The following is a 12,490-nucleotide window of genomic DNA, read 5'->3' as shown; positions in this document are numbered from 1 at the left end:
GTGGCTGCTGGCCCGGGGGCAGATCGCACCGGGGCAGGGCACCGACTTTACATGGGAACTCGCAGTCCGCTTCCCCGTCTGCTGCTGCTCTCCACCGAGCCTCGGGGAGCGCGGCCTTTGCAGATGGCCCAGCGCCGCTCTGCCCGCCACGCTGCCTTGGCCGCCGTGGCCATGCGCACTTGAAATGTGGCCAGTCCACGCTGAGCGCCGGGAGTGCAAAACACACATGGCTTTCAGAGCCGCCGCTCCCAGCAAGACAGAAGATGAAATAGCTAGAATTTCATGTCGAGTTGCTGATGTTTTGGGTTTATTGGCTTCAGTAAGACATGAATTCAGCTTCTTTCATTCCCCTTTTTAAAACGTGACTGCGAGTCAGTTCTGAGTAGCATCTGTGGCCCGCTTTCCATTTCTGTTGGCAAGACCAGGGCCTGGCACACTGTCTGTGGGTAAAGGCCACAGATCACAGCTTTGTGGGCCATTTGGTCTCTGTCGCAACGACCCGACTCCGCCTCTCTAATGCAGAATTGACCTGTATTAGTTTCTATTGCTGCTGTGATGCATTACCAGGAACCGTGTGGCTTAGAAGCAGTAATGTGTTGTCTCACATGTCTGTAGTTAGATGCCCGACACGGGTCTCGCTGGGCCACAGCCCAGGTCTCGGCAGGGCTGCGCTTCCCCGGGAGGCTCTCGGGAGCATCGCTCTCCTGCTCTCCCAGCTCCCGAGGCTGCCCCCAGGCCTTGGCTTGTGGCCCCTTCTCCCATCATCTCTCTGTCCTTTGTTCCACGGTCGCATCTCTGTCCCTGAGCTTCTGTCTGCCTCCCTCTTCTACTCTTAAGGACCCTTGTGATTGCATTGGGGCCACGGGATAATGAAGGTCCTTCTTTTACTCCCCGTGGAGTTTCGGGCCCAGCAGGGCGGCGCCTGGAAGCATGCAGCTCCCCCACCAGGGAGCACTCCTAGCCCCTCCTCTTGGGTTTTCACGGAGGCTTGCTGACAGAGGCATGCCTGATTAAACCACCGGGGCCATCGGTGCCCGATTCACCCTGCCCTCTCCTTCCTGGAACTTGGGGGGTGGGACTTAAGGTTCCACCCCCCTGCTCATGGTTTTCCTGGCAACCACCTCCATCTGGTGGGGATTTCCTCACTCACCTCACTCTCTGAGGTGATTTCAGGAACTGAGGGCAAGAGACCAAATACATATTTTTAAAATATATATTTTTATTGATTCCAGAGAGAAAGCGAGAAGGGGAGAGAGACAGAGAGAGAGAGAGAGAGAGAGAGAGAGAGAGAGAGGAGAGAAACATCAATGATGAGAGAGAATCATGGATCGGCTGCCTCCTGCACACCCCACACTGGGGATTGAGCCCGCAGCCTGGGCATGTGCCCTGACCGGGAATCGAACCGTGACCTCCAGGTTCAGAGGTTGAGGCTCAGCCACTGAGCCACACCCTGGTGAGACCAGATGTTATACCAAAGATGCCCTGATTGTGCTTCTCTCTCAGGAAGCCCCAAGGGTTTGGGGAGCTGTGAGCCAGGAACCACGGACTAAGACCAAACATCTCTTTCTTATCACAACCATCATTTCCCTAGACACGCCGTGTGGGTGATATTTCTGCTGGACTCTTCTCGGAGAAACCTGTGCCCAGTGAGGGTGAGAGCCTCGGGCCAGGGCCTTCCTTCATAAAGGCTCTGAGCAGTCGTGCAGGGCAAGCCCGCTTGGTTTTGTTCAGTACGACATTTTTCAAGCAACATGAAGTTTTTTTTCTCTTTTAATACCCATTAATATTCTGCAGACCTGGATTCCCAGGAACTCACTCTGGGAAACCCTGGTGCAGCCCCGCACAGGGCCCTGGAGGAAAGCTGCCTCCGGCCTCCTGATCGAAGGTCAGGACAGCAGTCATGCCACTTGAGATTTGATTAGAGAAAGCATTTTGGCTTCATTAAAGTTCATTAAATGAGCCATCCAGTGCCATTTAGCTGAATAAAAATGGCTCAAATGGCTTTAACTCCCCCACCCCCTTTTAGGGCAATTTAATTGAGGAAAAAGCAAATATGTCAGTGATGCAGACAAATATCTCTCGGCCTTCGAGGGGCACATCGCAGGCTCTGGGTTTTCCGGGGCTGGCTGCAGGCCTTGGTGACGAGATGGCGTGGTGCTTGCCTCCTTCCTTCCACCTCACCCTGAGGAGTGGATGGCGGTGAGGCTGACCGTGCAGGAAGTCACAAGGTCAAGGCTGATGAGGTGTCGGGTCCCCGCTCACGGAGACGTGGGCAGCATCTGTCAGCCTCTTCCTCTTCCTCCTCCGGTGGGTTGTTCCTTCTACGCGCACTCTCTGTGGGGCGGGGCTGCCCTGGCGTCCTCCTCCCCGACCTTTCCTCCAGGTTCCTCAGCGGTTTCAGAAGAACCCCACCTGGCATGGAAGGGCACGGGGATGCTTCTTCCAGGGGAAATGAGAAGAAGACAGACAGACAGCTGAGGGGCCGGTGGGTCTTAGGAAGGAGAACGGTACCTTTCCCAGGGCTGCCTTCGTGGATGAAGGAAATGAGGTTTATATCATGTGCTTGCAGCCTGTGAGCCACAGGCCCTGGGCGCCCGTGAGCCAGGCGGGGCAGCCTTGCTGGTGTCTGGCCAGCTGTGCTCGGTGCTCTGAGCCCACACTGCACTCAGAAAAGGGTCTTTTGTAAGAGCAGAGAGATCCCCGCAGGGGTCAGGGGCCAGGGACCGTGGCATCCACCTCGGAGGCAAGCGGAGCAGACCGCTGGTTCTGGTCTCTGTTAACAGGAGGAGACTGGGTGTGCCCGGGGAAGCTGACCGAGTGGACAGAGAGCAGATGGGGGCTCAGGGGCTAGAAGCTAGAGTGACTGGGTGCAGCCCGAGGGAGGGACAGACTCCTGAGGTGGAGGTTTTCAGGGGTCGCAGCTGGACAGTCAGCTTGGAGTCGATGCTGCAGGGGCTTCCCCGTCTGCCCAAGGGCGGGAGCTCCGGAAGCCGAGGCCCCTGGGCGAGCAGGCGCACACCGCGGCGTCCCCGCCCCGTCCTCTCTAACTTGTACGATAATGCGATTTCTTATTCTTTATTTGCCCGGAATGCCTGTTATTTTAGTTCTTTCAGAATCCAATTTTCTCGTGACATTTCTGCCTAACATAGCAAAGCATGACCTTTGCCAGGGGACATGGCCGGCCGCCTGCGCCTGCCTCGGCCCGACGGTCCTCCCGCCTCACCTGGACCTCTCGGGTCTCGCCCCCTCACCCCCTTCCAGCTTCTGTTCCCAGGGCTCAGCGATCCGACCCGGTTCCAGTGCTGAGAGCTTTGGTTCAGGGCGCGCTGGGGTGGGGTGGACAGCGCGGGGTGCTGGCCTTGTCGGACACGTGCCACCACCCACACTGCTGTGGTGGACAGCCAACCAGGGAGAGCAACACCAAACAGAAGACCTGGCCTGGTGAATCCCTCCCTCTCACTGCGCCATCATGGAGGCTAGTGGTGATGGAGACTCAGGCTGATTCTGAGCTTGTTGCCCTTGACGAGGTGGTCCCTGCCCTTCTCCACCGGCCCCTGCACCCTCGGCATGGGGGCTCCCTCCCAATCAGCCACGGGCTGTCACCAAAGACAGGGCTGCCTCAGAGGGGAAGGGCAAGCCCGCCCTCAGGCTGACCTTGTGTTTGAACTCCTGCTCCTGGGTGAGCTGTGTGCTCTGGGACCCCACCAGCCTCCACATCTCCCATGGCCATTGGGTACTCCCCTTGGCTACCCAGCAGGCACCTCGGCATTTGCCAGGGAGGCTCTCAGTGCCCCCAGGTGTGACCTTTGCAGCTTTCCTCATGTCACTGATGCCGGGCTGCTCAGGTCCCTCTCCTTCCTCTGCCAGATCCAACCCAGTAGGAAGTCCTGAGCTCCACCCCAGCACCTCCCCTCCATCCACTGATGACCTCTGCTCCCTCTCCTTCCCTGCAACAGCGCGGCCACCTCCTCCTGGCTCTTTAAAACACAGTCCAGCTCCCCTCCATGCCAGCACGGGGGGCGGGGGGGGCGGGGGGGGCACGTCCCCCTCCTCCTTACCCCAGACCGCTCTCCGTGGCCTCCTCTCTGCCCAGGCCCCTCTCAGGCCTTCGCCCACGCTCCCTCCACTTCCTGGAGCACTGCTCCCTGGCACGGCCCCTCCCCCTCTCCTCCCGCTCCCCTGTGACCCGCAGAGGGCACTGGGCTGGCCCGTCCAGCTGCCAGCGCCCTCTCCCGCCTCGGTTTCCGGCTTCGCTGGGTCTGCCCCTCCTCCGCTCAGCACAGCTGCCTCTCGGGCTCCCCATTTGTAACTCCAGCGTGAGTTCCAGAGAGGCCCTATCCGTCCTCCACCCCCTCATTCCTCAGGGAAGCCTGCATTTGTCTCCACGCAAATATTTGTGGGAGAAGCCCTCTAAATATAGACACACCTGGGAGCTGCGCGCATACGGGGGTGTGTGTGTGAGCAGGTCTCTGTTTGCGAATATTCCCGCATGTCTAATAGACACAAACACACACATTGTGTGTGCGCGTGCGCGTGCAGGTGTGCACCTGAGTGGGTCCTGACCCGTCGTTGTCGCCAGATGAGAGCACCGCCCCGGGGCCGCTTCAGCTCCAGCCCGTAGGATGGCTGCCTCTGCAGCCGGGATCACATCCCTCGGTGTTCGCTGGGGCTGGCAATAATGGCGGTGGGCGTTCCTTCTTTTATCCGAAGACTAATGGCTGCTTCCTCCCCTGTACATCCTAATGAGGACAATTAGGTAGCCACTAGGGGGAGAAAAGAAGTGTGAACAAAGGGCTGAGGTCTGGGTCACTTTGAGGGGCGTCGCTGCCGGAGGGACTGGCCGGCAGGGAGGCAGGTGCTGTGCGCAGTGTTCCGAGTGCTTGGGGGGAGGTTCGGAGTTCCCGTTGTGAGAAGTCCCAGTGGCCTATAGCACAGCGCACTGCGCGGTGATCACACTGTACTATAAGCTCCAGGAGTGGCTAAGAGGGTACAGCTTATGCTAAATGTTCGTATCACAGAAAGAGAGGGGGCCCTGGCCGGTGGATAGAGCATCGGCCCGTGGACTGGAGGGTCCCGGGTTTGATTCCGGTCAAGGGCATGTGCTTTGGTTGTAGGCTCGATCCCCTGGTCAGGGCATGGAAGGCAACCAATCGATGTATCTCTCTCACATTGATGTTTCTCTTTCTCTTTCTCTGTCTCTTCCCCTCTCTCTCTCTCTCTCTCAAAAAAAAAAAAAAAAAAAAGGAAAGAGGGGAAGGAAACTTTTAATTAGAGGTGATAGTTTAGTGTATGGCATTGTTGATGGTGATGGTTTCATGGATGTATACTCACCTTCAAACTCAAAGCATCAGCCCGCAGACTGAAGGGTCCTGGGTTCAATTACCAGTCAAGGGCACATGCCTGGGTTGCGGGCTCGATCCCCAGTAGGAGGTGTGCAGGAGGCAGCCAATTAATGATTCTCTCTTATCATTGATGTTTCTATCTCTCTCTTCCTCTCCCTTCCTCTCTGAAATCAATACAAATATATTTAAAAAAAAGAGAAAAAATTTTATTTGTGAAACCTAGCCCTTTGAAAGGTTTCAGAATCCCCTCCAAACCTGGCCTGTGGCCTGGACAAGTGGCAGGTGGATGGATCGCAAGATGGAGCAAGGAGAAGGAGGACGATAAAGCCGGGCTCCCATGCAATGGCCAAGCCTGCCCCCAGAGCACTGTCTGGGCCTGATTTGCCCTTTAATCCCCCTTTTTCTGTCCCCCTTGCAGAAACCTGTCGAGTAACCGGCTCACCACACTGTCATGGCAGCTCTTCCAGACGCTGAGTCTTCGGGAATTGTAAGTCTGGTTTTGGAGACCGCCCAGCCTGGCGGAGTGGTGGTGGAGGGTGGGTGGGGAGTGTCGAGCAGCGGAGCCACCTGGGGCTGGGTGTCACCTGAAGGGGCTGCTGGAGTTGGTGATGTGGGGTGTACCATGTTCAGTGAGAGCCAGCCAGCCCGTCGCTTGATTTCACATGCTCTTTCATGCACATCACAGTTCCTAAGACAGGAATCTCGCTCTCAGCAGGACCCAGTTTTGTCACCTCTAGGTGATCAGTGCTCACAGCATAGATGTTCGTAGTAGGAAAGGGCATTGATCAGTTTATGGTAAATAACACTGATACTGTCTAACCTTGTAGTGTATCAGGCGTGCTTTCATTGACCTGACCTTAGATTAACTGCCACAAGCCTCCTGGGCGGCAGGCGTCATGCTGCCTTTCTTATGAAATGGGCCTCTACACGTTCAGGTGCGGGTTCTGAGCCCAGGGAGTCATAGGAGACGCAGCCAGATTGCACTGCGAGGGCCTGGCAGAGCTGAGCCCTGAACCCAGGCCTCTGACCTCAGTGTGCTCGTCTTTCCCGCCTCCCATTCTCTGCCAGCCTGTCTGGCTTGAGCGTGGGCATCGGTCCGCCTGTAGCCTACTTAGCCTTGCTGCGTTTCTAGGCGGATCAGTGCGCTCCTTCCCCGGCTAAACACATGTTGGGTGGATGAGTGGAAATTCGTGAGCACTGCCGAACCAAATAGCTCCTGTTGGTGCATGAGTCATTGGGTCATCTCTGCACGAGTGACAGCGTGTGATGTTGAGGGAATAAACCAGGTATTCATTGAGAAGGAACTGGGGTGCATGAACTCAGGGAGTCAGGGTTCCAGACTCAGCTCGTGACTCGGGCCCAGGTCCCTGCATGCAGACTGCCTCCCTGCCTCCACCACAGACAGTGGCCTGGGAGCCTGCCCACGCGGTGGCCTTTAGCACGTGTCCTTCCACCTGGTCCGGCCCGAGTTCCTTTTCTGACCCAGCGTCGGGGAGGGGAACGTTTCCATCCAGCGTCCCAGCAGTCCATCACCCGATGGCCTTGTCTACCCTGCTCACCCCCACGGGCATAGTGCCCTGTGATGCTTAAGGCCCCGCCAGGGCCGGGCAGGGCACAGACTGTCTCGTTGCCCGTGTCGGAAAGTTTGGTCAGTCCTGCTGCGGGTTGCTTTCCTTTCTCAGGACGTTGCCCTCCCACCGGCTGCTCCTCTTGTGTGGGCACAATAGGCATGGGGATCAGGGTTCCTTAGTCCCGTGGGGCTGTGACCAGGGGCACACCAATAACTACCTGAGCTTGGAAAAAGGTAAGTGTATATGTATCTTATATAATAAGGAGGTAATATGCAAATTGACCATCACACCCTCACAAGATGGCTGCCTATGACCAGGCTGGCAGGGGGGTTAGTGAGGGACAACCAAATGTCTGAACAAGCAGGCTGCGTGGGGTGACCAGGCCAGCAGGGGGGCTGTGAGGGGGGACCAGGCCTGGCAGAGGGGGGCAGTTGGGGGCGACCAGGCTGGTGGGGGGGGCAGTAAGAGATGACCAGGCCGGCAGGGGGGGCCAGTTAGGGGCCATTAGGCTGGCAGGGGGGCAGTGAGGGGCAACTAGGCTGGTGGGGGGAGCAGTTGGGGGCAACCAGGCCGGTGGGGGGGGGCAGTTAGGAGCGACCAGGCTGGCGGGGGGGGTGCGGTTGGGGGCAGCCAGGCCAGCAGGGGGGGCAGTTGGGGGCGATTAGGCTGGCAGGGGGAGCAGTTAGGGGCAATCAGGCCGGCAGAGTTGGGCAGTTGGGGGTGAGCAGGCCGGCAGGGTATACAGTAAGGGGTGACCAGGCTGGTGGGGGGCAGTTAGGAGCAACCAGGCTGGCAGGGAGGGGGCAGGGTCTAAATTGGCATTTGGACATCCCCCGAGGGGTCCTGTTTTGGAGAGGGTGCAGGCTGGACTGAGGGCCCCCCCCCATGCATGAATTTCATGCACCGGGCCTTTAGTATGTTTCCAAAGCACTGAAACACTGGACTGTGTCACAGACATCTAGCTGTCAGGTGGTTACAGCGAGTGTTGCATGCGTTCCCATCTTTGAAGGTAGGAAAGCCCTCAGAGGTCATCGACAGGATGGTGCCGTTGCTAACGCTGTTTCTGAGGACTCACGCTGGGCAGGCACTGGGCCAACCAGTCTATCGAGTGATGGGCGTTACTTGCTTCAGTCCTTACAAAAATCCTATAGGCAGGAGTTATTACTGTCAGTCCACACTGGGACACTGAGGTGCTGAGTGAGGGTAAGTATCTTGTTTAAGGTCACCCATTAACTAAGTGCGTAGCCAATGGACTCAAGCTCCTGACCACTATGCTCAGCTATCTCCCAACTTCTTTAAAAAATGGATTTATTTAAAAAATGGTGACATTGGTTGGGAGAGGAACCAAGATGGCGGCATAGTTAAACAACTAATCTGCTGCCTCACACAACAATTTCAAAAATACAACTAAAAGACAAAAACGTCTACCACCCAGAACCACGGGAAAGCTGGCTGAGTGGAAGATTTACAACTAAGAAGAGAAAGAAGCACAATCGCTGAAAAGCTGAGGTACGGAGGCACGCGAATCGGGCCAGCGGCGGGCGGCTGGGTGCGCGGCTTTTCTTCAACCCGCAGGGAGACAAGCTCCCGATCACTCTGAAATCCAGTTTCTGGGGACACTCAGGGGACCCAGGCACCTACGGGGAGAAGCTGGACTCTCGGCCATCGGGTCGGAAAGTGAGAGTGACTTTTTTGCAGTGGTGCGCCCAGCAATCATTGTTTACTGCGCTGGAGCGCGGGGCGCAGGGACTTGGAAACGTGGAAAGGCAGAGACGGCTGACGGCAGCCATCGCCGTTGGCCACGCCCCAGCCTAGTGACGCCCTGAGACCCCACCCAGCCCTGAGGCCCCGCCCTGAGGCCCCGCCACGCACATTCTACAAACCCGCCCCGGCTCCACACAGCGGCTTTTGCATATAAATGGCCTGTTCTGGAGCAGCTTAACCAATTGCAGCTCCCGTCAGACTGCTCCAAAACCGCCCAAGCAAAGGAGGAGAAAACTAGCCCTTGCTGTAGCTCCTGCTGGGGGACACACAGTACACAAGGGTACACCAAGAGTGTCCACCTCAAGTAACTGGGAGGCTGACCCGTTGAACCAATAGGACACCTAGTACACAAAACTACCCTACCAACTCAGGGAAGCAGAGAATATGAGAAGGCAAGGAAACAGATCACAAACCAAAGAAATGGAGGAGAACAAGCGACTGGACATAGAGTTCAAAACCACGGTTATAAGGTTTTTCAAGAATTTCATGGAAAAGGCCGATAAATTCCATGAGGACCAACTAGAAATTAAACATACACTGACTGAGATAAAAAATATTATACAGAGACCCAAAAGCAGACTAGAGGATTGCAAGAATCAACTCAAAGATTTGGAATACAAAGAGGCCAAGGACACTCCTCCAGAGAAGCATGAAGAGAAGAGAATTCAGATAGTTGAAGATAGTGTAAGAAGCCTCTGGGACAACTTCAAGCGAACCAACATCAGAATTATGGGGGTACCAGAAGAAGAGAGAGAGCAAGATGCTGAAAACCTATTTGAAGAAATAATGAACGAAAACTTCCCCCACCTGATGAAAGAAATAGACTTACAAGTCCAGGAAGCGCACAGAACCCCAAACAAAAGGAATCCAAAGAGGACCACACCAAGACACATCATAATTAAAATGCCAAGAGCAAAAGACAAAGAGAGAATCTTACAAGCAGCAAGAGAAAAACAGTTAGTTACCTACAAGGGAGCTCCCATACGATTATCAGCTAATTTCTCAACAGAAACCATGCAGGCCAGACGGGAGTGGCAAGAAATATTCAAAGTGATGAATAGCAGGAACCTACAACCAAGACTACTCTACCCAGCAAAGTTATCATTCAGAATTGAAGGGCAGATAAAGAGCTTCACAGATAAGAAAAAGCTAAAGGAGTTCATCACCACCAAACCAGCATTATATGAAATGCTGAAAGGTATTCTTTAAAAAGAGGAAAAAGAAGAAGAAAGATAAAAATTATGAACAACAAATACATATCTATCAACAAGTGAATCTAAAAGTCAAGTGAATTAAAAATCTGAGGAACAGAATAAACTGGTGAACTTAATAGAATCAGGCATAGAATGGGAGTGGATTGATAATTCTCAGGGGGAAAGGGGTGTCTGTGTGGGGAGTATGGGAAGAGACTGGACAAAAATCATACACCTATGGATAAGGACAGCGGGGGGGGGGGGGGGAGGTAAGGAAAGAGGGGGGGGTAGGAACTGGGTGGGGGGGAGATATGTGGGGAAAAAGGAGAAACAATTGTAATCTGAACAATAAAGATTCATTAAAAAAAAATAAAATAAAAAATAAAAAATGGTGACATTGGTTAATAAAATTATATAGGATTCAGGGGTACAATTCTACAACACATCATCTGTACACTGTATTGTGTGCTCACCACCCCAAGTCAGGTCTCCTCCCATCATCGTTTGTCCACCCTTTAACCTCTTCTACCTCCCTCCACCCCCTTCCCCAACGTTTTCCGTCTGTTTCCAATCCAAGGATCTGTTCTACAATAATTTTCAAAGAGTGAATGGTTACACTTTTTCCATATGGAGCCCTAGAAGTGATCAGGGGCCCTGACATAAGTGAGGTAATTGGCGGCTCTCTTTTTTGGGGGAGTCTTGCATCAAGTTACCCTGGAATGCCTGACCCCCACGCCTGTGGGGGGCCAGGGCCTGATGTTCTCTCCTGGGAACACCTGGGGCCTGCAGTTGCCTACTCTGTTGAGAAAACATTCTGACAAATCAATGGATGCGAAACCCATGGCGTGCTGTCCCAGCGACGGGTTCCATGGAGTTTTAGAGACAGTTGTTCAAGGATATATATTTAGAGCAAATGCCAGGCTCCTCCCAGAGGATCATGGGACTCTGCATTCATCTCTGCCCGGGATCGATTCAGCGTGCGCTGCCTGTGACTTATGGAGGAATGAAGACATTCCCTCTGCGCGAGTCAGTGCGTGAGCCCCTGTCCACGGAGCATTTCATTCTGTCGCGCTGTTAAGTAGGAAAAGAATTCACTTGTAAGATAAAGAAGCCCCTCTGAGGAGCCATCGCCCTGGCGAGGGTCTGTTTTTTGAGGAAGAATGGAATGGCCAGAGTGGAAAATTTATCTTTTGGCCGGAGGGGCCGCGTGTTGGCTCTTGGCTGCGGCTATGATTGAAATCCAAACAATCCCAGTTCCTGGCCAGTGGGAGAGGGGCAGTGTTTTCTTGTCCGACTTCTGATTAGTCCACATGGCGCCATCGGCCGGGAGCCACCAGACTGCCAGGGTCTGCCTGCGGGCCTGTGGGCAGGGTGCGGGATGGGCCGGCTCTTTGCAGGAAGGAAGGATTTCGCCCCGGAGGAGAGGCCGGAGGAGATGGCTCTGTGCGCTATGGCAGCCAGAAGGGTGAGGCTGAGGTTCGAACGACCTTCTGCAGGAACCGAGGGCAAACTAGGGCATTCAACCATTTCTTTCTTTTTTAAAATATCTTTTTATTGACTTCTGAGAGGAAGGGAGCGGGAGAAAGAGAGAGAAACATCAATGATGAGAGAGAATCTTGGATCGGCTGCCTCCTGCACACCCTCTATTGGGGATTGAGCCCGCAACCCAGGCATGTGCCCTGACTGGGAATCAAACCCTGACCTCCTGGTTCATGGGTCGATGCTCAACCACTGAGCCACACCGGCCATGCCCTTTCTCAGTTACTTTTGCATGAGATGGAGGCTGTGGCCTTGGCCCAGCACCTGACCAGGGTGTGTGTCTCTCACTGAGAGGACTGGCAGCGTCTTCAGAGCTGTCAACCCTGTTCCAGGGCCCGGCTTTGAGGAGATTCGAGTTGGCGTTGCTCAGTGCTCTCAGAAGTTTCTGGTTAAGGCAAGATGGTGTTTTTTCTTACAGGGAAGACTAGAACTGCCTGGCCAGAAATCAGAGCAAGAATCCGAGATTCTCTTAGAGATAATGAATTGGAAAGAAGAGAAGCTTGGATTCTGTGTGCCATGATGTAATTTAGGCAAGAGGCTCGGAGGATAGAAACTGACAGCACAGAACCCTCCAGAAATACCCCGGGGACCTTTCCCTTCATGCCCTGAGCACACGGCAGGCATGATTCAAGAAGATCGGAATACTTCATTTTCTTAAAGCAAAGTGATCCTTACTCCTGGTACAATTGGCAGGTTTAATCGACTTGGTAAAGTGTTAGCTCAGTATTGGGAATGGGTTTGAGCTATCCTGGCCTGTGACCACTCCCCACGGATCTCCGTCATGTTCATAACAGTGCAATAATCCTCATCTCGGCCGTCATGTTCATAATAGTGCAATAATCCTCATCATCTCGGCCTCCTCACAGCCCCTGGCCATTCACAGAGCACGTGAGCACACGCCACTAATCCTCACGATAACTTTGTGAAGAAGCAAGGCCGAGCGCAGTTGCCCCCGTTTTACAGAAGGTAAAACAGAGCCTTGAGAATTAAGTTCCCGGCTGTGTTGGCTTCCCAGCGCTGCCTTACCGTATCACCACAAATCTGGGGGCTTCAACAACCAGAAACTGCTTCTCTCACTGCC

The 12,490-nt window shown here is 54.4% G+C and overlaps 1 protein-coding gene across 1 annotated transcript in view; it reads left to right on the top strand.

Annotated features, from left to right (window-relative positions):
- Positions 1 to 12,490, top strand: part of NTRK3 (neurotrophic receptor tyrosine kinase 3) — a 223,917-nt gene that overhangs the window by 52,934 nt on the left and 158,493 nt on the right. Inside the window, exon 5 of the mRNA XM_054713393.1 lies at positions 5,761 to 5,829. Coding sequence (XP_054569368.1) covers positions 5,761 to 5,829 — 69 coding nt within the window. The remainder of the gene's footprint in view (positions 1 to 5,760; positions 5,830 to 12,490) is intronic.

The sequence above is a fragment of the Eptesicus fuscus genome, chromosome 25 (assembly GCF_027574615.1).
Source record: "Eptesicus fuscus isolate TK198812 chromosome 25, DD_ASM_mEF_20220401, whole genome shotgun sequence".
Taxonomy (NCBI): Eukaryota; Metazoa; Chordata; class Mammalia; order Chiroptera; family Vespertilionidae; genus Eptesicus; species Eptesicus fuscus.
Note: the sequence above shows the minus strand (reverse complement) of the source record. Positions and strands in the feature narration are given on the sequence as shown.